This window comes from Mastigoproctus giganteus, chromosome 10 (genome assembly GCF_048544385.1).
Source record: "Mastigoproctus giganteus isolate SK-2022 chromosome 10, ASM4854438v1, whole genome shotgun sequence".
In the NCBI taxonomy this organism is placed as follows: Eukaryota; Metazoa; Arthropoda; class Arachnida; order Uropygi; family Thelyphonidae; genus Mastigoproctus; species Mastigoproctus giganteus.
This window is the reverse complement of record NC_143584.1, coordinates 99904666-99931317: the sequence shown is the minus strand read 5'-3', so window position 1 is coordinate 99931317 and position 26652 is coordinate 99904666. Positions and strand designations below refer to the sequence as shown.

Here is a 26652-nt window from a genome sequence, read left to right as displayed (position 1 = left end):
CTCAAAATAATCACCTGAGAAGGCATAAATTCAAATTGAGGAAAGACAGATGTAGGATAGACGTGCAGAAATTTGCCTTTAGCCAGTGGGTAGTTGGTTGGTGGAACAGACTTCCATCCCTTGTTGTGGAAGTTGATAGCCTAAATAAATTTAAGGCTCAGCTGGACAGGTATTTCGAACGAACGGAGGGGTAAAGTGGAAAGTTTTTTTTTTTTTTTTTTGGCTGATGCTGCATAAGCTTGCTTTCTTGCATCATATGCCTCTATTAATGCTAATCCCCCTAAAATTCCGCAGAGGCTCACTGATAAGGCAGATTGGCAGACTTATAATAAACTAGCTAAATTTGACATGGAAATAATCTGAAAATCTCCAACTGATGAAGCCGTTGAACATGTCACAGAGACAATATTACATGCAGGAGAAAAAACCATACCAGAATCCTCTTCCAAATTGCCAATACACCTAAAAATCTGGTGGAGTGACGAATGTCGTGCGGCTAAAAAAAGAGCAAAGTAAAGCTTGGAATATATTTCGCAGCAGTCCAACAACAGCTAATCTTATCCATTTTAAACGTGCCAGAGCAAGAGCAAGGTATGTTAGATGCTGTAATAAAAAGTCAGCTTGGACTCGCTTTACTTCGACCATCAATCAAGAAACTCCTACACCTAAAATTTGGAAAATAATTTTAGAAAATGAGTGGTAAATATTAGAGAACTCCTGTGTCTATCATGGAATGGAGGGGACAGAACGTTTCTGTCCCTGCTCAAATTGCCAATATCTTAGGGGAAACTTTTGCCAAAACATCAGCAACAGAAAGTTACACCCCAACCTTCACAAGTTTTAAAACAAATAAAGAAAAATAAAAATTAAATTTGCAAGCCCCCGGGGTTCATTCCCCTTTAATGAAAAGTTTAATTTTTATCTAGTCAGGTGGACAGGAGCAGCAGCAGTGCATAGCACACGCTTCTTGATTATACCAGGGTTCTAGCCTGTGATCCACCAAATACACAGGATGCGGAAAGGTCAGGGAATGACCACCGCATATCCCCGGGGCAATATGACCTTAGTTGCTAATGCTCCTAAAAACCAAATAACAACTAAGGATTTTTTTTTTTTTTTTGGCTGTTGCAGCATAAGCCTCAGGCTTCCTTCTACCATATAGCTAATAATAATAATAATAACAATATAATCTACCATTTACTGTCCATGAACTGCGTAGAGCTCTGTGAACATCTAGACACAGCACCATACATATGGTAATTCTTACCATATGTATGGTGCCCTACGGCCATAGTTGCCAATGCGTCCGAAGAAATCTCTAAATCAACCAATTAACCGAATATAGTACATCCATTCTAATCGAACTTTTTATGTTGTTTAGGTTTGACCAGATAATATTCACTATTCGATGATACAAGAACTAAGTTCTGAATCATTACAGTCACTCCTTGATCTGTTCTATAGACTTTACCTAGCAAAAAAAAAAATGGCATCATGCTGCAGTCCTTGCATTCCTTAAACCAGGTAGAGATACAGAAAACCCCACTTGCTATGGACCCATTGCCTTGACCTGTTGCCTCTGCAAAATTCTTGAAAAGATGGTCAACTGTCGACTGATATGGTACCTAGAATATTTTAATTTCATACATGCTGCACAATTTGGTATCCGACAAAACAGATCAACACTTAGATATTCTTGTACAACTTGAGAACTCCATCCGAAATGCATTCCTTAGATCAGAACATCCTGTCATGGTATGCTTTGATGTCAGTAAGGCTTATGATTGCACGTCATAGTATGGAATACTCCGCGAATTATATCAACATGGACTTCGGGGTCATATCCCAATTTTCATTCAAAACTTCCTGTACAAACGCATTTTTCAGGTTAGATTCAAAACTTCGTTATCCCAAGTATTCTTGCAAGAAGAAGGAGTCCCCCAAGGCTCTGTACTCAGTGCTACAATTTTTATAATTGCAATTAACACCATTGCCAAACAACTTCCAAACACTATTAATATAGCACTGTTTGTAGATGACCTTAGCATTTCATGTCATGAGAAAAAACATGAATACTGTTGAGAGACAATTACAAGTAACAATAAATAAGATCAGTTCATGGACACAAATTAATGGCATTCAACTTTAACCCCAAAAAACATTGAATCATTTTTGCCACCAATATAAACTTCACCTACATCCATAACTACAAATGAATGGCCAACCAATAGCAGTTCATCCCAGCATATGGTTCTTAGGAATCACATTAGACCATAAACTTACCTTTTTAGAGCATATTAAAAAAAACTAAGAACATCCTGTCAGCAGACGCTAAATATCATCCAGGTTCTCTCAGCAACTAAGTGGGGAGCTGATCATGTTACGGCACCTCCGTAGCCGGGTGGGCAGGAGCAGCTGTGCATAGCACATGCTTCTTGATTAGAATGGGGTTCGAGCCCATGACCACCAAATACGGAGGATGCAGAAAGGTCAGGAAATGATCACCGCATATCCCCAGAGCAATATGGCCTTAGTTGCTAATGCTCCTAAAAACCAAATAATAAACAATAACAACAAACTGATTGAGTTACCTTGTTACGATTATACAGAGCCTTAATACGATCAAAGCTTGACTACAGAGCACCAGTGTATAGCTCAGCAAGACCTAGTATCCTTTGCTGGCTTGACCCTATCCATCGTAGTGCAATACGCATTGCCATAGGAGCATATCACACATGTCCAATACATAGTCTATATGCTGAAGTGCATGAACACCCCTCTATCAGAAGACAACAACTTATATTACACAATGCATTTAAAATTAGATCTATGCCAGAACACCCAAACTGGCAGATACTTTTCACTCACCAGCACGACATGTTATAACGAAACAGCCCTTCTGCTAATCATCCATTAGGTATGCAAATAAAATACCTTTCAGAAGAAATTAATCTGTCTATAAATAATGTTGCAAATACCCTTCCAATTTCCTGTGCTCCTTGGGACAGGCGCCTCCGTAGCCAGGTGGGAAGGAGCAGCAGCAACAGTGCGTAGCACACGCTTCTTGATTAGACCGGGGTTCAAGCCCGTCACCACCAAATACGAGGATGCGGAAAGGTCAGGGAATGACCACCGCATATCCAGGAGCAATATGGCCTTAGTTGCTAATGCTCCTAAAAAAACCAAATAACAAACAAACAAAACAGCTCCTTGGGACGTTACTTCACCTTCATACGATTTATCCCTCCATCAATGGAATAAATCCACATTACAAAAAGAAAATTTCTTACAACTTTATCATGCAGTAGTGGATCAGTTCCCCAACTTCATTTTGTGCATACAGATGGATCAAAGTTTGAGGCCCACATTGGAATTGCCGCAGTTTTTTCGAACATTACTTTGGCCTTCGAATTGCCATATGAGTTGTTTGTTTGTTATTTGGTTTTTAGGAGCATTAGCAACTAAGGCCATATTGCTCCGGGGATATGCGGTGACCTTTCCATATCCTCCGTATTTGATGGTCACGGGCTTTAACCCAGGTATAATCAAGAAGCGTGTGCTACACACTGCTGTTGCTCCTGCCATATGAGTTCAGTATATTTTCTGCCAAACTAATGGCAATTTAGATTGCACTGAAGCATATAGAGTTCTCCGATATTGTAAAGAGTATTATTTTTTAAGATTCTTTAAGTGCACTTCAAGCCCTGAAAAAGACCATGAATATCACCCACCCAGTCTTAAAGGAAATAACTGCCTCTTTGCATACTTTATTCAAACTTGGAAAAAAGCGTACACCTCTGCTGGGTCCCTGGACATATGGGAATCCGAGGAAAAGAATTAGCTGACAATGCTGCAAAATTGGCCATCTTACTACCCATTGACAATTGGAAAGTCCCATTTCAAGACTATATATCAATAATCCAGGCAAAATGCATGTAACATTGGCAATTATCATGGAAAATTCAATATAACAATAAACTCCAAAGTATTAAGCCAAATCCTGAGCAATGGCTTTCAAACTTCAGCTCAATTCGACAACAGGAGGTAATATTGGCACACCCATGAATAGGTCACAAATATCACTGATAGTTATCTATTAAGAGAGGAGACCCCCCCCCCGAGTGTCATCACTGCAACACAGTGGTTTCAATAAAACATATCCTTGTTGAATGCCCAAAATATGATAGAGAATGCCAGAATCTCTTCGCTCCAGCCACAACAGAAGACCCTCTTTCACTTGCTTCACTTTTAGGCAATAAAACAAATGTCTCAAGCATTTTTACCTTTCTCAAAATGATTAATGTATACCACCTCCATTAACTAGTTAAAAACTAACTTGCTCGTACTATTTTTTGCAATTATTTCTATCTGACAGGAAATAGCATAAATTCTTACCATATGTATGGTGCCCTACGGCCATAGTTGCCAATGCGCCCGAAGAAATCTCTAAATCAACCAATTAACCGAATGTAGTACATCCATTCTAATCGAACGTTTTGTGTTTTTTAGGTTTGTTTGGGTATTAGGTCTGAATTTCATACCTTTATCCATGATTTCTTTTAATACATTATCCTTGACTATATTATGGTTGCCTATAAATATGTGATTGTGATTCAGATCTATAAATGCTTTATATTTGGTTTCTTTGCGAAAACAAGGGTGTTCAATTTTATTCAGGTGTGTTATTGTGTTTTTGTAATTGCATATGGCCAGTCCAATGGGCTTTGCATATCTATGCCTGATCTCCAAATTAATTTTATCAATAGTTAGATATTTTGTGGTTTTATCATAACATCTCTAAGGTTAACTTGGCTGAATATGCAATTTTGATTTTTTATTATGCAGTATTCTTTTGCTTTATTTTCGGGGCTGGTGTATCTAATTTTAATCTAATTGTGTCTTCTATGGTGTGTTTTAGATGTAAGCTTTTGAAGGAGTATCGTAGAAGCAAATGTTATTTAGGGCTTTTAGTTTACAATGCTTTAGTGCAAATAGAGTGTTATGGATGGTTTTAATGTTAATGGGGTTGTTATCTCATTCGGTATATATTTGATAGTATATAACAGAGCTATGATGCTCAATACATTCTACGTTGATATCAATATTTGTAGAAGAATAAGAGAAATTTACCTCAATATGATACGGAGAATACTTCCATATGATACTCTCCAGAAATTAAAATGAATATAAGATTAATGCAAAATGATTACAGTAAAAAATTCAATTGAAAACAATTAATAAATTAATAAAAATTCAATTGAAAACAATTAAAAAATTAATTTTAAAAATCGTTTTTCAAAATTTACATTAAACTTTTTTAATTAATTTTATTTAGTTTTTGAATTGTTTTCAATTGGTTTTTTACTGTAATCATTTTGCATTAATCTTTTATTCGTTTTAATTTCTGGAGAGTATCATATGGAAGTGTTCTACGTTATCATATTGAGGTAAATTTCTCTTATTCTTCTACAAATATTTATTGTGTGTGTGTGTGTGTGTGTGTGTGTGTGTGTGTGTGTGTGTGTGTGTGTGTGTGTGTGTGTGTGTGTGTGTGTGTGTGTGTGGTGCACGTACGTGCGTACATGGTTAGTCAAAATGTTGTTGACAACTTTGACAGTTTAGGTCAAATACTAATGTTTTTGCAAAAAAAATGCTATCATTTATTACAAGCCCTAAAACCACATGACAAAGTTTCAAAGTATGAATTTTGTTGTAACATCAAAGAACTGTGTGATAATGTTGAAAATTTCATGTGACATATTAGTGTTTACCAAGGAAGCTACTTTCCATCTCAATGGTAAAGTGAATCAACACAACATTTGTATCTGGAGGACTGAGAATCTGCATTAACTGTGTAACATGATCAATACAGTCCAAAAGTAAAAGTTTTCTGTGCATTGTCCATGAAAAAGATTTATGGACCCTTCTTTTTTGCTGCAGATACTGCGAATGATGTTTCCTACATTGACATTCTGATTGAGCGGTTTCTGCCGCAGCTGACACAAGGTAGAAACAAATTTTTGCAGCAGGATGGGACTCTGCCACATTTTAATAGGGAGTTGCAAAGGTTGCGGAATGACAATTTTCCCAGTCTCTTGATTGGGATAATTGTCATATGTTCTCACATGACATGTTGCGAGGACATACAACGTCAGGGGCTCACGGGCTTGGCAAACCCAGAGTTCTGAGCTGGATATCATCATTCTTCTCTTTCTTGGTGATTCATATCTCTCTCTCTCTCTCTCTCTCTCTCTCTCTCTCTCTCTCTCTCTCTCTCTCTCTCTCTCTCAGGGTAACTCAGGAATTTTTTTTGGCTGGTGCAGCATAAGCCTCAGGCTTCCTTGCACCATATGGCTAATAATAGTAATAATAGTAATATCACACAAGAACATACAAACAAACTTGTTCAGATCAACAAAAATATGCTAGGAAAAAAGTGGCATCAATTTGATTACCACATTGACATGTGCATGGTCACACGTGGTGCCCATACTGAATGACTGTGAGGTAGCTGTTAAAAACTTTGATATTTATGCTTTCATTTTTTAGTTATTTTTTTACAGAAAAATGTGTAGTAACTTTCAAATAAACTGTCAAAGTTGTCTACAAGAGGGAGTAATATTCTTGATCTGATTATCTGAAGTGAATTTTCATGCATTAAGAATCTGAAGATAAAAGAACTATTAAGTGACAGTAATCATAGTGTATTAACTTAGGATTTACTTAAAGATGTACTTGCCATCAAGGGTAAAGGGAAGGGTTTTTTTCTTTCATAAAGGTGACTACAGGGACTTAGACAGTTTTAAATTCTATACAAAAGAACCAACTGATGATGTTACCACCAGCAAATTCTAAATGGAAAGCATTCAAAGAAGCACTCATAGAAGCTACTAGGCTTTTTATACTAACTAGGAAATACTCTTCAGAATATAGGCCTAAATGGGTGTCACATGAACGATAAGTCTCGTGACAAAAAAGAAAAATGCATGTTAATCATTATAAGTAATCAGGCAACTCAGAAGCCTTTGGTAGATATATGCTAGTCTGTAATCAAGTCACAAAGGAGGGTTAGGCAAGTGAAGGCCGATTATGAGAAATCTTTGGCAAAGGATGCAAAGACTTCTTTACTTATGTAAACACCAGAAGGAAGGGAGGGGATGAATCAGATTAGTCCACTTTATATCAATAATTCGACGGTTGATGATCCTGCTTAGGTTGCTGACAAACAATGAGTATTTTCCATCGACACTCACATGTTAGGAATTCTTTAGAAAAGAGGATGCCAGAAGTTAATCAAACTCTACCAGAGAGCTAAATGATTTTGTAATAACTGAGGGGAAAGTGGAATAGAAATTGTTGAAGATAAACATAAGAAAGGCACCTGGGGAGGATAGGATCTATACAGTTATATTATGGGAGGCAGCAAAGAAAATAAGCAAAAACCTTCAGACATATCCAAGTTTGCAAATCGTACAATGGTTGGCAGGGTGGTTAATGACAACAACAATGATAGACGGCTTCAACAACAGGATCTAGAAATGTTAGGCAGATTGGCTGAGAAATAGCAACTGAGATTTAATATTGACAAATGCAAAATACTTTATAAAGGTAGAAATAATGCCAGAGTAACTTATCAACTGTGTGGTACTACACTCAGATAGTGGAAAATGAAAAGTCTTGGAGTAAATGTGTTGTGATTGATATGAAGTTCTTTGAGCAGTGCAGATAGGATGCCAGGACAGCTCAATAATGTACAGAAATTTTGCTAGCTAGCAGGGATAAGAAAGTGATTATCCCATTGGCACATCTTAAGTACTGCATACAGGTCAGGAAGCCTCTTTTTAGGAAGGATGTGGATCTGTTGTAACAGGTGCAGTGAAGAGCAACAAGACTAGAACCAGACGGTGAATTACCAGGAAAGGCTTCAGTTTTGCAATTGCATCATCTGGAGAATAGATAACTGAAAGGAGATCTGATTGAAGCGTTTAAGTCTCTGACTGGATTCAGTAAGCTCAGTGCTCATAGATTGAGTAAGCTCAGTGCTGATGGATACCTTCCTCTTGCATTAAAGAAGGAATCCATCAGCCTTGAGCTTGCTCAGACTACACATGAGAGGACATAAATTCAAATTGAGGAAGGACAGTTGCAATTCTGACTTTCATCTCGTGCTGTAGAGGTGGGTAAAGAAGATCTAGATAAACTGTTAGAGGGGATTGGATAGGTGATATGGGAAGTGTTGTGTTTTTTTTTTTGGCTGATGCTCTATTAGCCTGTTTTTTCTTGCATCATTTGCCACTACTACTGCTAATAATAATAATATATTCCCATTGTAAAGTAATGAAATTTGGAACGAGCTATGAAGCAGCACAACTTTCTGATTAGAGAAATGTGGTACTTTACATGAAAGAGGTTATCTACCTCTGCAAGTGTTACCTGTTCACTATATTCATTACCTGATTCTGAAGACTCCTCTCTGGATGCTGGATTGGGAATTGACAAATCTTTATTGTGTTGTTGTTGTTGTTGTTTGTTGGATATTTCTTCTGCAGCCACTTACTTTCTTGATAATCTATTTCTTTCTTTATTTTTACAATTAAACATATTATTTTCACAGTTTTATTTGTAATGGGTGTAGTGAGCACTAGTTGCTTTACACTGCTCATATGGCCCTCCATAATCTGTTTATTTTCTGTTTTCAACTTCATTTCTTTCTGTTTTGGTGGCAGTCTGGTTTTTAGCAATGAGTGCTTAAGCCTTTGTATTTTTACATTTGCTAATTAGGGCCTCTGTGATGTGACTTTATTGCTTTGCCTGGCTGGAATTTCACTGAATGTCTGCGTGCCTCTGTCCATTATGGTAATTTTCATTTTGTTCAAAATGCAGTAATGTTCATGGCTGTTGTATCGAGGGACCTCTGACGAGATTGGAACAGCAGTCATTTTTTTTTTTTTTTTTTTTTTTTGTTTCTTGCTTTGTTTGTCCTATATCTGTTTCTCTTCTGTGGTTTGTTTATCGTATTCTATTAGTGATATTTCACACTTTTTTGGCCTCAGCATCATCAAGTGGTGCCGATCTAAATTTATTATTTATTGGCTCATAACTTTGGCTCTTTTTGCCTCATACTCAATATTTTTGCCTTTGACTGTATTTGCCTCATACTTAATATTTTTCAAAATTTTTAGATACATATTCATTCCACACTCCTTCCATTTTGCTTCTGTCTTCGTTATTTATTTGTTTCTTCATTCATTTTCCTTTTTTTTTTTTTTTTTTTTTCCATATTGCCTCTATATATTATGCAACATGGACATTTGCAATAATTTCTTTCTTTATTTTTTTTTTATTTTTCGAATTAAGCATATTATTTTTGCACTTATATATATATACATATAGATATATAGAAAGACACATGAGCTGCCATTCACCTCAAGAGGGAAATGTTATTATTCATTTATGCAGAAAAAATTCAAAGCCTTCCACTCCATGCTGTCTGGCATTATCCCTTTGATAATCACCAGAATTTGATTTAATGAATAGCTGGAATATAAAACTAAATAACATATTTCAGAAGGCAGATGCATTTATAAGGATATAAGGATTCTTAATACTGCAAGTACTTCAGTATATCGAAAGCTGTATGCTCTATGAAATAAATAATATTAAAGATACAGCACTTAGTCATGGAAGTTAAAATATCTTGTTGACTAAAACACATAAAACCAAAAGATAATCCCCTGTTTCTCATTTATTTATAATTCTGTTTTGTATTCATAAATTTCATTTTTTTTAAAATTCTTTGCTGACATTTGTTTAATATCTAATGCCTTCTAGCTTGCAGAAAATGTTAGAGCAATGGTTATGAGATATGGGCCAAGATTGTGGAAGCTAAGAGTTTTGCAAGCTGAATTAAAAATGACAATCAGGTATATATATTAAGTTCTTTTTTTTTTTTTTTCCTTCTGTTTTTGTGGGAAGTAAATTTATATAATCATCGTGGTATTTCATTTATTTGTTGAAAACAAATTGACAAATTCATTACTGGATTTATAACTTTGTCAACAGCTGCAATAAGCTCATGCATGTTACAGTTGTCTTCCTGCAAAATGGCAGTTCTCCATATTTAGATCATGGTACATGATCTAAATATGCAGTACACAAAAGCACTTTATTTGAAATTGAAAATACCACACTTTATATATATTCAAAAAATTAAGTTTTATTTACTACTTAGAGTATAAACAATATTATTTGCAGAGCATTAAGGAAATGACAACCTATTTTTTTAGTAGTAGTAGTAGTAGTAATGGCAAATTATGCAAGAAAAGAAGCTCAGCTTAAGGTAAAGAAAGCCAACAAGAGAACCATGGGAAACTAATAGCAGTCAAAAGCGTTTCCCAGTATCGCAACTTTGTGATAACTTTTAGCAGTCAAAAACATTCCTGCTACCTGCATTCTCAGTAAACAGATGGTGTGTTTTATTGATAGTGGCAGTAGAAGTTGATAATGATGTATTGATTAGTTTTTTTCTTATTATTAAAAGCAGATTATCAGAGTTCACGAGTGGGCTGAAATTTACTTGTGTGTACACCCTCCAGACTGCCTCAGTCTTAGGATGTTTATCCCCCCCCCATTCCCACTGTTTTAACCCGATATGAAAATGACTTTTACAGATGGTCAGTAGTTGCAGTAGAAGTCATTTTCCTATCGGGTTTAAATAGCAGGAAGGTAGAGGATAAACATCCTAAGACTGTCTGTAGGGTGTACCCATAAGTAAATTTCAGCCACGAAGGTATTACACTCATGAACTCCAATAATTAGAAAAAACTAATTGATACATCGTTATCGATTTCTACTGCCACTACCGATAACCTGCACCATCTGTCTACCGAGAATGCAGAGAGAAGCTGCAGTATTGGGAAGCGCTTTAGACTGCTAAAAGTTTCCCGTGGTTCTCGTGTTGGCTTTCTTTACCTTTGTCGGAAGCTAATATAACATCAGCCAAAAAAAAATACGTACATTACACAATTCACCCATCAACTTCCACAACAACAGATGAAAGCCTGTTCCAACAATTCACCTGATCGCTGAAAGCAAACTTCTGCGCATCTGTTCTCCAACAGTACTTACAACAGAATTCCATCAGCATTGAACTTGCTCAATCCATCAGATCTCTCTGCCTAGTCTCGAGATGCTGCAATTTGCCGAACTGACACCTTTCTTGTTAATAGCACCCGTTTGTTCTCCCTCACCAATTTCATTGCCCTTCTCTACACCTGTTCAAGCAGATCTACATCCTTCCAAAAAGGCCGACCGGGCTAGCCGAGTGGGTAACGTACCTGCCCAGCAACCCAAAGGTCGCGGGTTCGATTCTCGCCTCGGGCTTGGATCAAAGTACTTCAAAAACCTTGGGAGGTGCAATATGGCCACAGAAGCCGATGCGCCAACAACTACCAAATCAAAAATCCTTCCTAAAGTGAAGCCTCCAGACTTGTATACAGTACTCAAAATGTGGCCTAACCATGGCCTTATACAAAGGGATAATCACCTCTTTATCCCTGCTAGCAGTGTTTCTGGCAGCATGTGTGCAGTGTTCAGAGAATTTCATGTCTGACTGCACAATTACTCCAATGTCTTTCATTCTCCACTATCATGAGTATAGTACCATATAGGTGATAAGTTATTCTGTGGTTACTCCTACCCATATGCAGTACCTAGCATTTGTCAATGTTTATACTTTGACTGCCATTTATCAGCCAGTTTGTACAGCTCCAGTTTGTACAATATTGCTCCAATTTGTACAGCAGTCTTTTATGTGCAATAGTATCAAAAGCCTTCTTGAAATCTAAGTATATGATGTCAAAATTATTTTTTGCATCCAGTTCCTTGATCACTGCATCATAATAACAAATCAGCTTTCTTAGACAGGACTGCTGCTTGACAAATCCATGCTGTGATTTTCAGTATAATTGAATGCCTATAAAAATGGTCCTATATCACTAATTTATTTTATCATTATTTTGTTCCATTGTTTTGCCTGGATCAGATGTTAAGCTGACAGGTCTGTAATTACTCACTTTGCCTTTTGGTTTTGCTTTACGAATGGCGATACATTTGCACATTTCCAGTCATAGGAACCTCCCTATAATCCAAGGATGCTCTCATAATTATGGCTGAGGGTTTGATTACCTCCTTTGCTGCCTCCCTTAATATATTTGAATAGATTCCATCCACCCCAGGTGCCTTTTTTATATCCATCTTCAACAATTTCTCCTCCATTTTCCTTTGAGTTACCACAAATCATTAAACTCCTCATTAGAGTTAAATAAACTTTTGGCATCCTCTTCTCTAAAGAATTTCTCATGTTTGAATGTAGATATAAAATACCTATTCACTTTGTCCGCAACCTGAGAAGGGTCATCAACAGTTAACCAATAAACGTACAGTGGCCCAATGTGATTCAACCCCTTCCTTCTACTGTTAATATAAGCATAGAAGGCTTTACTGTTTTTCTTCTTATTCTTTACCAGAGACTTCTCATAATGTGCCTTATCTTGCTTAACTTCCTTTCTGACTTGATTCGGACTAATTGATATCTACCAAAGGCTTCTGTATCAACTGACAATTTATATGCATCCCATGCACTTTTTCTCTGCTACATTTCTCTATAGTTCATCTGACATCCATTTAGGTCTAAGCCTTGAACAGTATTTTTTCATTGGTATGAAAAGCCTAGTAGCTTCTTTGATTACTTCCCTGAATATTTTACATTTTGAATTTGCTGTTGGTAACATGGTCAGTTGGTTGTACTGCACAGAATTTAAAAACTGTCTGAGACCAGTGCAGTCATTATTATTATCATTATCCACATGGTGCAAGTAAGCCTGAGACTTATACCACACCAGCTAAAAAAAAATTCTGAATTACCCTGAGAGAGTCAGAAGTAGAAGGGAATCATCAAGAAAGAGAAGAATGATGAAAACCCACTCAGTATCCTGGGTGTGCCAAGTCTATACTCACCAGATGTGAGCCCCTGTGGTTAATCCTTATGAAAGCAAAAGTCTTTCCCTTTTTACTTGACAGTAGTTATGTCTTTAATTAAATTCTGCATTAGTACATTGTGATTGCTAGCCCAGTGGGTCTTTTACCTGTAGTTTCTTAATGCATGGAGGATCACTGCTGATAACCAGATCAAGAGTATTGCTTCCTCTTGTTGGCTCTTTGACTGCTGCTGATGCTGCTGTAAAAAACAGTCATCCAAGAAATCCACAAAATATTCTTTACTAGAATGAATATGGGCTGTAAATGTAGTAACTGAAGAATTTACAAGTCTCTGAGTGTTGACAGTAATTGTGTTTTGACATGCCTTATACTTTATAGAAAATCTGAAGATTGTAGAGCCATAATTAGAAAATTTTAGAAGCAAACTTAAAAAAAATAATGATGGTGAGGTAGAAGGGACATGAGGACAAAGTGGAGATGTCTATATTCTGTTTCTAGTTCAGTGGAACTATTGCTGTCATGGTCCTGAATATTTTAAATTTGAAGATGCTCATCCACATAGTATAGGCATCTGAGTTCCTATTACAGTAAACCCCCGTTATTCGCGGTATCTGTATTCGCGGTCACTAATTTAATATAAAATGAAACCTAAAAAAATGTGAATTTTAAAGCGCCATGAACCATTTTCCGTGGCTAAAATTATCTTTCCCGGTCAAAACAGCGTTCAGTGGGTGGGGGATGAGGGGTGACAAAATCGCGAGCGTGAATGTTTCTCGCTAATCCTTGTTCAGTATGTGTTATGCGCTTGTCATGGACGGCTTCGTCGTTTGCTTTCAATTTATATGCTTATAAATTGAATAAATTTATCAATTTATTAAGTGATAAACAGACTTTTTCGAGTGTGTTAACGGCAGAAAGTGACTTATTGTGGACAAGTTCTTTCTACCCCGTACAAAAATATGGCTACGAATAACAAGGGAAATGTGAAAAGATCAAAGAAGGCGATGACATTAGCAAATAAAATTGAGTTATTAGACAAAATTTCTAATGGTGAAAGTGTCTCCTCAGTGGCAAAACATTATAAAATCAATGAGTCAACGGTACGATCAATCAAAAAATCAGAAGGAAAAATCCACCGTAGTGTCCGTGAAAACACGCTAATTGCTTCAAAAATTTTCTCTGTAACTCGCGATGCTAAATTAGAAAAAAATGGAAAAGGCTTTAAATCTGTGGATAGAAGATCGAACTCAAAATAAAATTCCGTTAAGTTCACTCATCATTCGTGAAAAGGCAAAACTCCTTTATCAACACTTTAGCGAAACTGGTGATAGCACTGGCAGGATAAGTTTTTTAGCTATAGCAAAGACGCTGGTTTGAAAGATTTGTTTGAAATTTCTAATAAATATTACATTTAATATTAAATTTTTTCTTATTTTCATTTCGATGCCATATGCTTGCATTTCACTATGTACTGTCTATGTACATAGTCATATTATGAAGGTACATATAATACATACATACATAGACAATATTTTAGACTAGTTTTTCTTATATATTTCATACTTTGGAACGGAACCCCTTTATTACTATGGGAGCCATAACTCAGTATGCACGTTTTCGGTATTCGTGGCATTTCTCAGGAACGTAACCCCCGCGAATAGTGAGGGTTTACTGTATTTGTTCTCAAAGTTTCTTTTTAATTAAGACTTGTTTTTTCCCCATGTTTTAGTAGTACCTTGCCTTTTTTGTACATTAAGCTCAGTGCTTTACATAGCTTTCTTAAAATATTAAATAATTACTGTATTTTGTCTTTTTTTTTTTAATTTTATAGATTTCTTTATAATTCTATTGTTAATTTTGGTGTGTGTTTTTTTTTTTTTTTTTTTTTTTTTTTTTTCACATTGAGAACATTGCTATTATAGTTTATGGTTATTAATCCTTTCCACAGTACATTCATATATATATATATATTGAGAGTCATTTTGAGGGGTTATGTCAAGCAACATTAAGTACAAGATTACATTTTTGTTTTGAGACAACTTTAGTTTTAGTTTATACAAATAACAATGCATATCATGTCACTCAACTGTATCTCTTTCTCTCTAGTACTTTACAAATTAGCTTGGGCTATAATCACATTTCTGGTAAATCAAGAAAATTACTAAAAAATTATTATAAGATTACTATAATTTCATTATTATCAAGAAAATGTTAAATAACTTTTTCTTGGTTAATTACATGTTTATTACAAAATGTAGTTAATGTTGTTTGACACTAAACCCTTGATTTCAAATAATTTATTTATTAATGCATTGAAATCTTCCATATGTGTTGCCGTCTCCTATTCCAATGCATTGAAATCTTCCATGTGTGTCCAATGCATTGAAATCTTCCATTGCCATCTCCTATTTATGTTTCCAATTTATATTAGACAATTTGAAAAATTAGTTGAGAAGGAGATCGCAGTTCAAGCCTCAATGTTCAGTTTTCGCTCATGCAAACTGAAATTAAGATGTGGATGTTGAGGATTTTGATGTATCAAAAAAAATAAATAACAATGAGTGGGTTTTTTTTTTTTTTTTTTTGCAATTAAATTCTGATTTGATTTTTAACAATTCTTTCACTATAATGTTCAGGACTCAAGACAAAATATGAGTAAATGAATATTTAAGAGCATATATATGAAGTGGCTTCACCTATGTAATCAGCTATTTGTAATCAGTGATCTTTTTTTTAGATCCCTGAGCATTCTGGAATCCCAGGAAATGAACAGGCTGATGGTTTTGTTCAGATTATCTCTAACCCATTCACACCATCCTTCAAGATACCATATATTGCTTATAAGGCCCAATATACAACAGACCTGTAAAAAAAAATTATTACTTATTTTTGAAGAGCAAACGAGTAGTAAAATATTTTAGATCAAAACTGAGTGCAAGCAATGGTTGTCAAGCCTTAGAAGAATAAAATGGATGACATACTTTTCATGAATTGAATTTCCATGAATTATTAATTGGTCATATTCACCTAACACGTAGTTACTTGCTTACAAAAGGTGACCTCCACATTGCAATAAATGTCAATTATATATTTTACTAACTAACAGTAAAATATATCATCTTAGAATGTCCGTTATATGTAAGAATCAGCAAATACCATTTTCTTCTTGTTGTGATCAGCTGACATTACAATGTGTACTAGGAAATCGAGAGGATGTTGATGAACTTTTAATTTTTCTAAAACTGATTGTCAAATATCATCTTATCTAAAACCTTATGTCAAATACTATAAAGTTATTCCAGCTATGACTCTAATAGGTGCATTATAGCCTTAGCTGCTGATTCACCAACAATTCTTTATTGTATTGTCCTGTGTTGTGTTTATTGCACTTTGTTTCTTTGATTTATTGGTGCATCAGCACCCACAAATCAAACAAACAATAACATCACAATAAAGCCTTGTCAATTCCCAATCCAGCATCCAGAGAAAGTGCTTTCAGAATAATCAGGTGATGAATATAGTGAATGGTTACACCTTCTGAGGCAGATAATATCTCGGAAACCTCTCTCGTGTAAAGTGCCACATTTCTCTAATCAACAAGTTGTGTTGCTTCCAAATTGAATTACTTCACAATGGGAATATATTATCGTTATTATAGTAGTAGTAATGGGGGTAAATGATGCAAGCTTATAGAGCATCATCCAAAAAATTTTCAACTCTTCCCATGTCACCTGTCCATCCCCTCTAACAATTTATCTAGTTCTTTGAATTTATTCGAACTATCCACCTCTACAATACCAGATGGGAGTTGGAACTACAGCTGTCTTTCCTCAATTTGAATTTGTCACCTCGTGTGTAGTCTGAGCAAGAGGATCTCAAACAGGTCTCCTTTCAGTTGCCTAATCTCCAGATCCCGCAGTTGCAAAACTGAAGCCTTTTCCTTTACCACTAGCAAAGGATCATGCTGACACCATTGCTGGAACAGGATTTTCACTAACTGTGTCTGGGGTAGGATGCTCTTTTTTAGACTCATCAGAATTGCTGATCCTCTTGTGTGATGGGAGTTTGCAAACCCAATCCCAGGTAGGATGTTCTTTTTCTGAAGATTGTTATTAGTATTGCTGACACCCTTTTGGCGTGTGAATTGAACTTCACTGTCCATATGCACTTTACATTTTTTTACTCCTCTCTCACTCTTCTAAATTCTTTTGGAGTACCTTTTGCTTTTACTCCACCTATTCTATTCTAGTACCTAGCCACACCTGAGTCTAATTCTTCACTGACAATCCTCCCTCCCTCACTTCTCTCATTTTTGGGCCCTACTGTAACAAGTTACAGTATAGAGCTGTACAGAATCTGGTGTGCCTTCAGTGGCTAAGGATGAGAGTCAGGGGGCTAATTGCCAGGTTCTCATGGCTCCCTGACTGTGAAACACAAGAAGCAAACCAACAGCAGAACAACACAACCATACATCACATTGACACAAACCTACACTTTGCCCACACCCTACTTTGGCTTCATACCAGTAAAAAAGCTACAGTAGTGAATGGGGGAACCCTGGAGACCACAAACAAGAATGCATGAAACATTTTACCTTTCTGTATACATTGTACTCCTAATGTTCAAATTCTGCATCTCTTATATCTGAGTGACACCATGTCTCTGATATCCCCACAATGTCTGCATTTGATGACTTGACCAGCACATCAGATTTATTTAATATGTTCCTTGCATTGCTGTATGTATGCTTGTATACATGCACTTGTGCTTACTCTTAGTTACCCTAACATAATCCAGTTATTTCCTTTTTACATGATGACCGACAGCAGGCCCTGAAATCCCCAATGCCTAGCCTTCTAGACTACTATATGTTCCATTAGAAGCAGTGCAAGAATCACTTCTGCCTGCAGCTATTTTTAATCTATTAGTCTATGAACTCTCCCCCCAAGCTAACAGTTTTCTGACCCACGTAACACCACCTCAATAGCATCAGCAAGTATTCTTGCATCCCTTCTATTTAAATGTATTACTCAATGTAGAAATATTCTCTCCTATCAACAAGCACAGACGATGGTAAGAAAAATTCTACCCTTCTGAGCATTGCACAGGCTCACCAGGGCCAAATTAATTGACAAGGCTCCCACCATATACTCCCTCCTTGTGTCTGGGCAAAATTGCAAACACTATCAAAATTATCCTAACTTGACAGTTTTTTCTCAACATTGCTCTATATTTGTTAATTAATTCCTCAGATCTGCTTTTAATGTCATTAGTGCCACTGTGTATAACAATATCACCCCTTATGCCTTTAAAAGATGATATCTGCCGTAAAATATCATCAAATTTTTCTCCAGCAGATATCCTTGTCCTGGTCTATCTATTCTTTTTGCACAGTATATTTCCTGTTTCCCCTGACAGTAGAGTCACTGACTATAGCTACCTCTTGTGGGACCAGCACATTCTGTCTTGGAGGTTGCCACTGTGTTGCTTTATACACAAGTGCAAGCTCTGGCATTGAGGTGTGCAGCTGAAAGCTTGATAGGCCCCAATTTATTCCTTCAAGGGCATCTGTGTTCTTTATGCTCTCATAAACACACATCAGAATGCTGGGTTCGTGCCTAGTATCCTCACACTGTCTACATTGAATACACACAAGGACATCCCCCTTAGATGTATCGTGTCAATTTCAAATAGATTCACAAACATCAAACAACTTTTCGTAAGGCCGTGGTTTTGTGGACAGTCCCGTCCTCAGTTCTCTTACTGAACCACATCACTTCTGCTACTTTCAGCCTTTTGTTTTGCTGCTCTGGGCTGAGGAAAAATTTTCATTCAAATTCAGTTTGAGAATACTACAGTAACTTAATATACTTAAATGCAATAACATTTTACACAGAATAATATGCAGCAATAATACACCGATGAGCCAAAACATTATGATCAGCGAGTCGTTATGCAAATCGAAGCAGCTGCAGTTGAACATAATGAGCTCCGTTAATCAGTATTACTCTTGTTCTTCAGATGAGAAAGGCAGTGGACTTAAGCGAGTCTGACAAAGGTCAAATTGTAATGGCCAGACGACTGGGTCAGAGTAATCTGAAACGGCATGGCTGGTGGGGGTGCTCACAGTCAGCCGTGGTAAGTACCTCCCAAAAGTGGTCCGAAGAGGGAAAATTCACAAACTGCTGACGAAGCATTGGACGACCATGGCCACCGATAATTGGAATGCTGGTGATGGGAATAATGTGTACAACACACAGTACATCGAACCCTGCTGAAAATGGAGCTGCGTGGCCACAGGCCACTCCGAATGCCCATGCTGACACGAGCATCGAAATTGGACCTTCAATGATTGGAAGAAGGTTGTCTGGTTCGATTAATCATGTTTCCTGTTGCACCACGTGGACCGCCGGGTACATGTGCATTGTTTACCTGGGGAGGTGATGGCGCCTGGATCCACCGTGGGACAAAAACAAGCTGGTGGCAACAGTGTCATGCTTTGGGCGATGTTCTGCTGGGCAGTGTTCACGTACTAAAAAACATCATTGCTGACCCCGTACATCCTTTCATGGCAATGGTCTTCCCCCCTGCAGTGCCATTTTTCAGCAGGATAATGTGACATGCTACACCTCCCGGATTGTTCGAGACTGGTTCTCAGAACATGAGGAAGACTTCCAGGTATTGCCCTGGCCTCCAAATTCCCCAGATATCAGTCCCATCGAGCATCTGTAGTTTGTGGTGTTGGAACTCCGATCTGTGGAATCTCACCCATGGACCTTACAGGAGTTAAAGGATCTGCTAGTTATGAGTTGATACCAGATATCAGAAGACACATTTAGAATAGAAATCTTGTAGCATCCATGCCTCGCCGGGTACAAACTGTTTTGGCTGCACGTTGAGGACCAACATCATATTAGGTAGGTGGTCATAATGTTTTGGTTCATCGGTTATGTAATACGCTATCAAGTTTACATTATAAATTATATATTATAATATCGAGTTTATGCTATGCCATTATGCTTGTAAACTTATAAATTAATTATAATAGCTAAAAAGTTATCTATTAACTCCAACCTACTTGATTTGAACTTTTGAGATACCTATTTATCACAATTGGACAGGAATTTCCCTACCACACACTACAATACAGAGTTACAAGATATGTTAGCATCAACCAAAAAAAAAAAAAAAAAAACAACCCCTTCTCATTTCACCCATCCGCTCACTCCAAATATTTGTCTAGTTCTGCCTTGAATCTATTTAAGCTCAATTTCTACAACAATAGACAGAAGTTTGTTGATAAAGGCAAACTCCACACATCTATTCTACAACTGTCTTTCCTCAATTTGAATTTATGCCTGCTCATGTGATTATTCTGAGCAAGAAGAAGAGTCCCATCAACATTGAGCATGCTCAAACCATTCAAGGCTTTATACACCTCAATCAGATCACTTTGCAGGTGCCTAGTCTCCAGATACCATAATTTCCAAAACTTAAGCCTTTCTTCATATGAGCACCCCTTTGTTCCATTCACCAATCTTGTTTCCCTTCTCTGTACTTGTTCCAGCAGCTCTACATCCTTCTTAAAATAAGGCCTCCAGAACTGCATACAGTACTCAAGGGGTGGGCTGACCATTGCCTTATACAAGGCGATAATCACATCCTTATCCCCGCTTGAAAAACTCCCATATATCATTGACAAGACATCATGAGCTACTTTTGCAGACTGTCTGCGCTGCTTAGAAAACTTCATATCTGCCTGCAAAATTACCCACAGGTCATTTTCGTTCTCTACCACTGTAAGTGTAGTGCCACATAGTTGATACGTTACTCTGGAGTTACTCCTTCCCATAGGCAGTATTTTACATTTGTCAACTTTTCTAGATCCTGTTGCAACAGTGTTCTGTCATTAGTGACATTAACAACCCTGCCAACCTTTATCGTCTACAAACTTGGACATTAAGCCTGATATACCAGAATCAATATCGTTAATAAATACAGAAAACAACAATGGACCCAACACCGAACCCTAGGGGACTCCACTAATAACATTAGTCCACAAAGGCCAGTGTCCATTGATTACCACTCTGTCTTCTCCCATTCACCCATCCCTTTATCCATAGAGCAATTTGCCTCCAATTCCACACTGCTCAAATTTGTGTAGACAGTATCAAAAGCCTTTCTAAGATCCAAATATATAGGATATCGAAATTATTCTTTTCATCCAGTTCCTTTGTGACAACATCATAGTATCCAATCAGATTGGTCAGACAAGTCTTCCCCTTAACAAACCCATTCTGTGTCCGAGCTATAACTGAAGTCTTGTTTAGATGATCCTGCAGTATTTCCTTAACCGGTGCCTCCATTAATTTCCATGGAACAGAATTTAACTTAACAGGTCTGTAATTATTTGTGTCACCCTTTGATTCTCCTTTGTGAATTGGGGTCACACTTGCCCATCTCCAGTCCATGGGTACTTCCCCTGAGTCCAAGGAAGCTCTCATAATTATGGCTAAGGTTTTGCTTACTTCCTTTGCTGCCTCCTTTTATATAACTGGATAGATCCCATCCACCCAAGGTGCCTTCCTTATGTTTATCTTCAACCATTTCTCCTCCACTTTGCTCTCAGTTATTACAAAATCATCTAGCTCACTGCCAAAATTTTAACTCACATCTGGCATTCCCCTTCCTGAATAACTCCTCATGTGTGAATGTAGATGCAAAATACTCATTTAGTTTGTTAGCCACCTGAGCAGGATTATCAACAGTTGAACTGTTGATATCAAGTGGACCAATCTAATTCATCCCCTTCCTAAATTTACATAAGTAAAGAACTCTTTGCTGTTTTTCTTTGCATCCTTTTCCAAAGATTTCTTGCAATCTGTCTTTGACTGCTTAACCTCTTTTGTGACTTGGTTACAGGCCAGCTTATATCTATCATAGGCTTCTGTGTCACCTGTTAATTTATATGTATCCCATGCATTTTTCTTCTCTGCCACATGTCTCATTAGTTCATCTGATGAGATGAACAATAATCTTGAACAATATTTCTTTGTTGGTATGAAAAGCTTTCTAGCTTCCAAGGTTAATTCTGTGAATCCTTCCCATTTTGAATTTGCTGTTGGTAACATCATCAGTTGGTCCCACCGTATAGAATTTTAATACTGTCTCAGACCACCGTAGTCACCCTTACGAAAGTAAAAACCCTTCCCTTTACCACTAATGGTAGTTACCTCTTTGAGTAAATCCCATATCAGCACACTGTTTTCACTGCCACCTAGTGGTTCCTTTATCTGCAGATTCTTAATGCATGAAGAATCACTACTGATATTCAGATCAAGAGTATTGCTCCCTCTTGTTGCATCCCGAACATACTGCTGTAGAAAACAGTCATCCAATAAATCCACAAAAGCCTTGCTAGTGTGTGAATGACCAACCCACAAATTCCACTCATCATCATGGGAAATTAAAATCCCCCATTATAAGACATTCTGAGTTACTGGCCCACTCTATTTCTGTGTACAGTTGTTTATTATATTCATCAGAGTCATTAGGCCTAAAACACACTTTTACTCTCAATTTCGCTTTCCCAGTGCTTATGTCACACCAAACTGACTCGACACTACAGCCCTATTTCATTGTATACAGTAAGGATAGGAAGGGAGGAGGGGGGGGGGTTAATGCTATTAGTTAAGAAACATATGAAATCCAAGGAAGAACAGCCAGTTGACATGGCAGTGTAAGTTCTATGTATATTAAGGAGTAATTTACAAAATCCTAGTGCACATATTTTGGTTTGATTTGTTATATATTTTGTGTTCTATTTCATTTACCACCTTTTGCCATATCCTTTTAATGTACAAAATGGTGTGGCAACTAAAGTTATTTTTCTGAAGTATTTCTTATTTAGCATATGTCACCCATAAAATTATACTGCTCCACTGAACTGAATACAAATGATGTCTAATGCTAAAATAGCCCATTTATGCAAATGAAGAACCCATAATTTTTTCCCTTAATAATTTTAATTTTCTCGAATGTTTTTGTCAACAGTGACAAAAACATTTTGTCACTGCTGACAAATTTGGGACCCTTGATCCCTCTAGTGGCATTCATTATGTTAATATAAGATAGTGCATCTGGATGATCTGAGAACAGACTGTGACTAGGCAAGTGTTCTATCCACAATTACTGCTCTCTTTCTGGATAGCTAAATGCCCCATAAAAAGCCTATCCGATTTGCTTCTCAACTGTGTTGCACATAATTGGTCATCATCATACTCGACTCATTCTTTCAGTCTGTGTGTCTTCCTGTTCCTCAGGTTGTTTTTATGATCATAATATGACATCAGACTGAATCTTCTCCCTTCCTCCCCTCATATGGTACGAAATTCAAACACTACAAATATTTTTTTTTTTTTTTTTTTTTTTTTTTTATGTGAACCTCAAACACGAGAGGTGTTAGAACCTATAGTACTTAGTACCCTTTGGTTGGAGATTGAGATGACGAAAGAAGATATTTGTTGACATTGGACTTGAACTTCTGTAGATTGTAATTTTCAGGAAATACATATGAAGGAAGGTTGTTCCACAAAACGGCAGTTGAATGAATAAATGAGGAAGATGAAAAGTTGGTTCTGTGGGTTTGAAGTTGAACAGTAAATGGATGTTGGCTGCACATGTTTGGACTGTTTTGAAAGAGAGAGCGGGAATTATAGAAGCCAATTCAGAAGAACATTGCCCATGGAAGTATCTGTAGAAGAGGCATGCAGCAGAAACAGTACGTCTATGAGAAAGCGAGTGGAGAGACTCTGTTAGAGATGAATCATTAATTAACCTTAACTGCCCTCTTCTGAATGTAATCAAGAAGCCTGAGAGAGGTTTTGGGGGCACCACCCCAGATGTGGGAACAGTATTCCATGGCAGGGTGGATTTGCGATTTATACAGAGTGAGCAGCTGTTTGGAAGAAAAGTAACGCCGAGAGCAAAAGAGAAACCCAAGTTTTTTAGATGCAGAGGAAGCAATATTTGTAATGTGCTTGTGCCAAGAGAGATTAGAAGTCATTGTAATCTCCAAAAGAGATATATCATTTTGCCTAGAAATTGGAGTGTCACTAAAGATAAGCATAGGAGCAGAAGAATCCTTTTTGTGAGATATAAGACAAGACTAAGTTTTAGAAGGGTTGAAATCAACTAAGTTGTCTTTGCCCCACTGGAGAATTACCTGAAGATCGGCATTTAAGGAATTGGTAGCAGATTTTTGAGAAGTTGAAGCTGATTGAGCAGGACAAGATTTCTCAAAATGGAAAGTGGAATGCAGTGTGCTATCATCCACAAAACTATGGACAGGATTTCCAGTCAATGGAAGAAGGTCATTAATATACAAGAGGAAAATAGTGGGGGAAAGAACTGAACCTTGGGGAACACCGGCATTAGTGGAGAAGTTAGAAGACAGAGAGCCATCTACCATCACCCTCAGTGAGCGATCAGAGAGAAAACTGGATAACCAATTACCAAAAACAGTTGGCAAACCATAAGATGGAAGCTTGTTTAGAAGACCTTTATGCCAAACACGATCAAAAGCCTTTGAGATGTCAAGAGCAACTACTTGTGTTTCACCGAACCTATAGTTTATCATTACATTTAATATACAAGAATATTAGAGACTTTTTAATGTCATTTTCTTAATTGATGTTTGCTCTGTTCTATACAGAAGTTAAATATTATTAATAAATCTGCTATTTGCATATTTACTTCACCTTCTAGAGGAAACAACAGCACAAGCATATATCTCTATGATGCCACAAGCATATAGAGATATATGCTTGTGGCATCATTTTCGGTGATTTGCTGAGACGAAAATTTTCAAACTGCCAGAAACAGTTTGAAAATTTTATTTAAATGTCATAAATAAGATCATGTGACTATAAAATTAATTTTAATAAAGTGATATGGACTTGAAAATTGACTTTTGTAAGATTTGTTTTACTGGGGTTAAAGTTGGTGATGTTGTACAGAAGTTGTCATTGTTTAAGGCACAAAAGGTGATATTGCCAACAAATTATAAAAAAAAGGTAGTAGACACCACCTGGAACTGCTCCTTAGATTATACAACATATGCCTAAGAACACCCAGGGTCCTGAGCTAGATATAATCATTCTTCTCTTTCTTGGTGATTCCCTTTTGATTCTTTCTCTCTCAGGTTAACTCGGGAATTTTTTTTTTGGCTGGTCCAGCATAAGCCTCAGGCTTCCTTGCACCATATAGCTAATAATAATAACAGGAACTTACCCAGCCGACTGGAAACTTGCAACCGTGAAATTCATACCCAAGAATCCTTCAAAGCCTCCAGAACAGCCGGACTCAACCAATTGCCCTACTCCCAGTGGCAGGTAAGCTATTCGAAAGGCTGATAGGTAAAATAATAACTCACCACTATGAAACAGCTGGACTAACCATGCCAACACAATCTAGATTCAAGCAATGAACTTATACCATCGACACCCTGAGTGGCCTGGTGAGGGCGACAGCCGGGTGTGTGACAAAAAATATTTCCTTGCCATCTCAGTCAATTTCGCTGGGGTGTTCGATACCATTTGGCGGCTGAGCATCCTAGCTAGACTGAGAAGGGCAAACACACCTATGAATTTGTACAGAGCTATGGAAACCTACTTAACCAACAGAGAAATCCAGGTAATAACACTATATAATAAGTTGACCAGATCACTCTACAGGGGTTCAGTTCTAGGGCCACTGCTCTGGAATATGATCCTAGATGAATTCCTGGCCCTGGACCTGGGGGAAATAAATTCCCAGACCTTCACAGACGATCTAATACTGACGGTCGCTGCTGAAAGCCAAGCACAAATGGAATTCCAAGCACTTGAACTCCTTGAAGACTGGGCCACTGTCCACTTCTTAAAAATATCAACTACAAAAACTAAATCTATACTGTTGAAAGGCGACCTAAACTTAAGAAGACCACCACAAATTAAAATCCATGGCCATACAATCAAACTAGTTGCCAAACTGAAGCATCTAGGTATCATTCTAGACACCAACCTATCCTTCCACCCTCATCTCAAATACTTGAGAGAAAAAATAAGAAGATATGCTGGATTCATAGGCAGAATAACAAGAAAGGACTTGGGGCTCAAAAAACGCATGCTAACACTTATTTACTATAATGCCTTCTTCACCCTGGTGATTATGTACGCTTCCCCCGTGTGGTTCCATAGGGCCACAGCAGTGGTTAACAAAAAAGATCTTGGACACCATACAATGCTCAATTCTCCTGGTCGTCACCTGTGCCTGCCGTACTGTTAGTACACGTGCCCTCCAAGTCCTGCCCCCTCGACCTAGAAGTTATATGCTGCAGAATGATGTACCACCTGACCAAAGGATTACCCTACACTCTGGGGGGAATACACCATCAAGCTAGCAGGAAATAAGAGAAGAAAGGACCAGACTTGAGAATCATGTGCAGCAGGCATGGCAGGAAAGGTGGTCTGCTTCAACAAAAGGGGAAATTACCAGGAAGTTCCTGCCTACAATCGGATGCCTGTATCCTAGAGCCCTATTGTTTCCAACCAGGTCTATTTACAACGTTTCTACTGGCGGGCCATGGTGCCTTCAATGCCAAGATAACCAATT

At 37.4% G+C, this 26652-nt stretch overlaps 1 protein-coding gene across 2 annotated transcripts in view; it reads left to right on the top strand.

Moving 5' to 3' along the window:
- The window catches only part of ACC (acetyl-CoA carboxylase), a 1497654-nt gene that overhangs the window by 864690 nt on the left and 606312 nt on the right, over positions 1 to 26652 (top strand). For both annotated transcript variants that reach the window (XM_090383551.1, XM_090383552.1), the window contains one exon: positions 9832 to 9923. In XM_090383551.1, coding sequence (XP_090239677.1) covers positions 9832 to 9923 — 92 coding nt within the window. The remainder of the gene's footprint in view (positions 1 to 9831; positions 9924 to 26652) is intronic.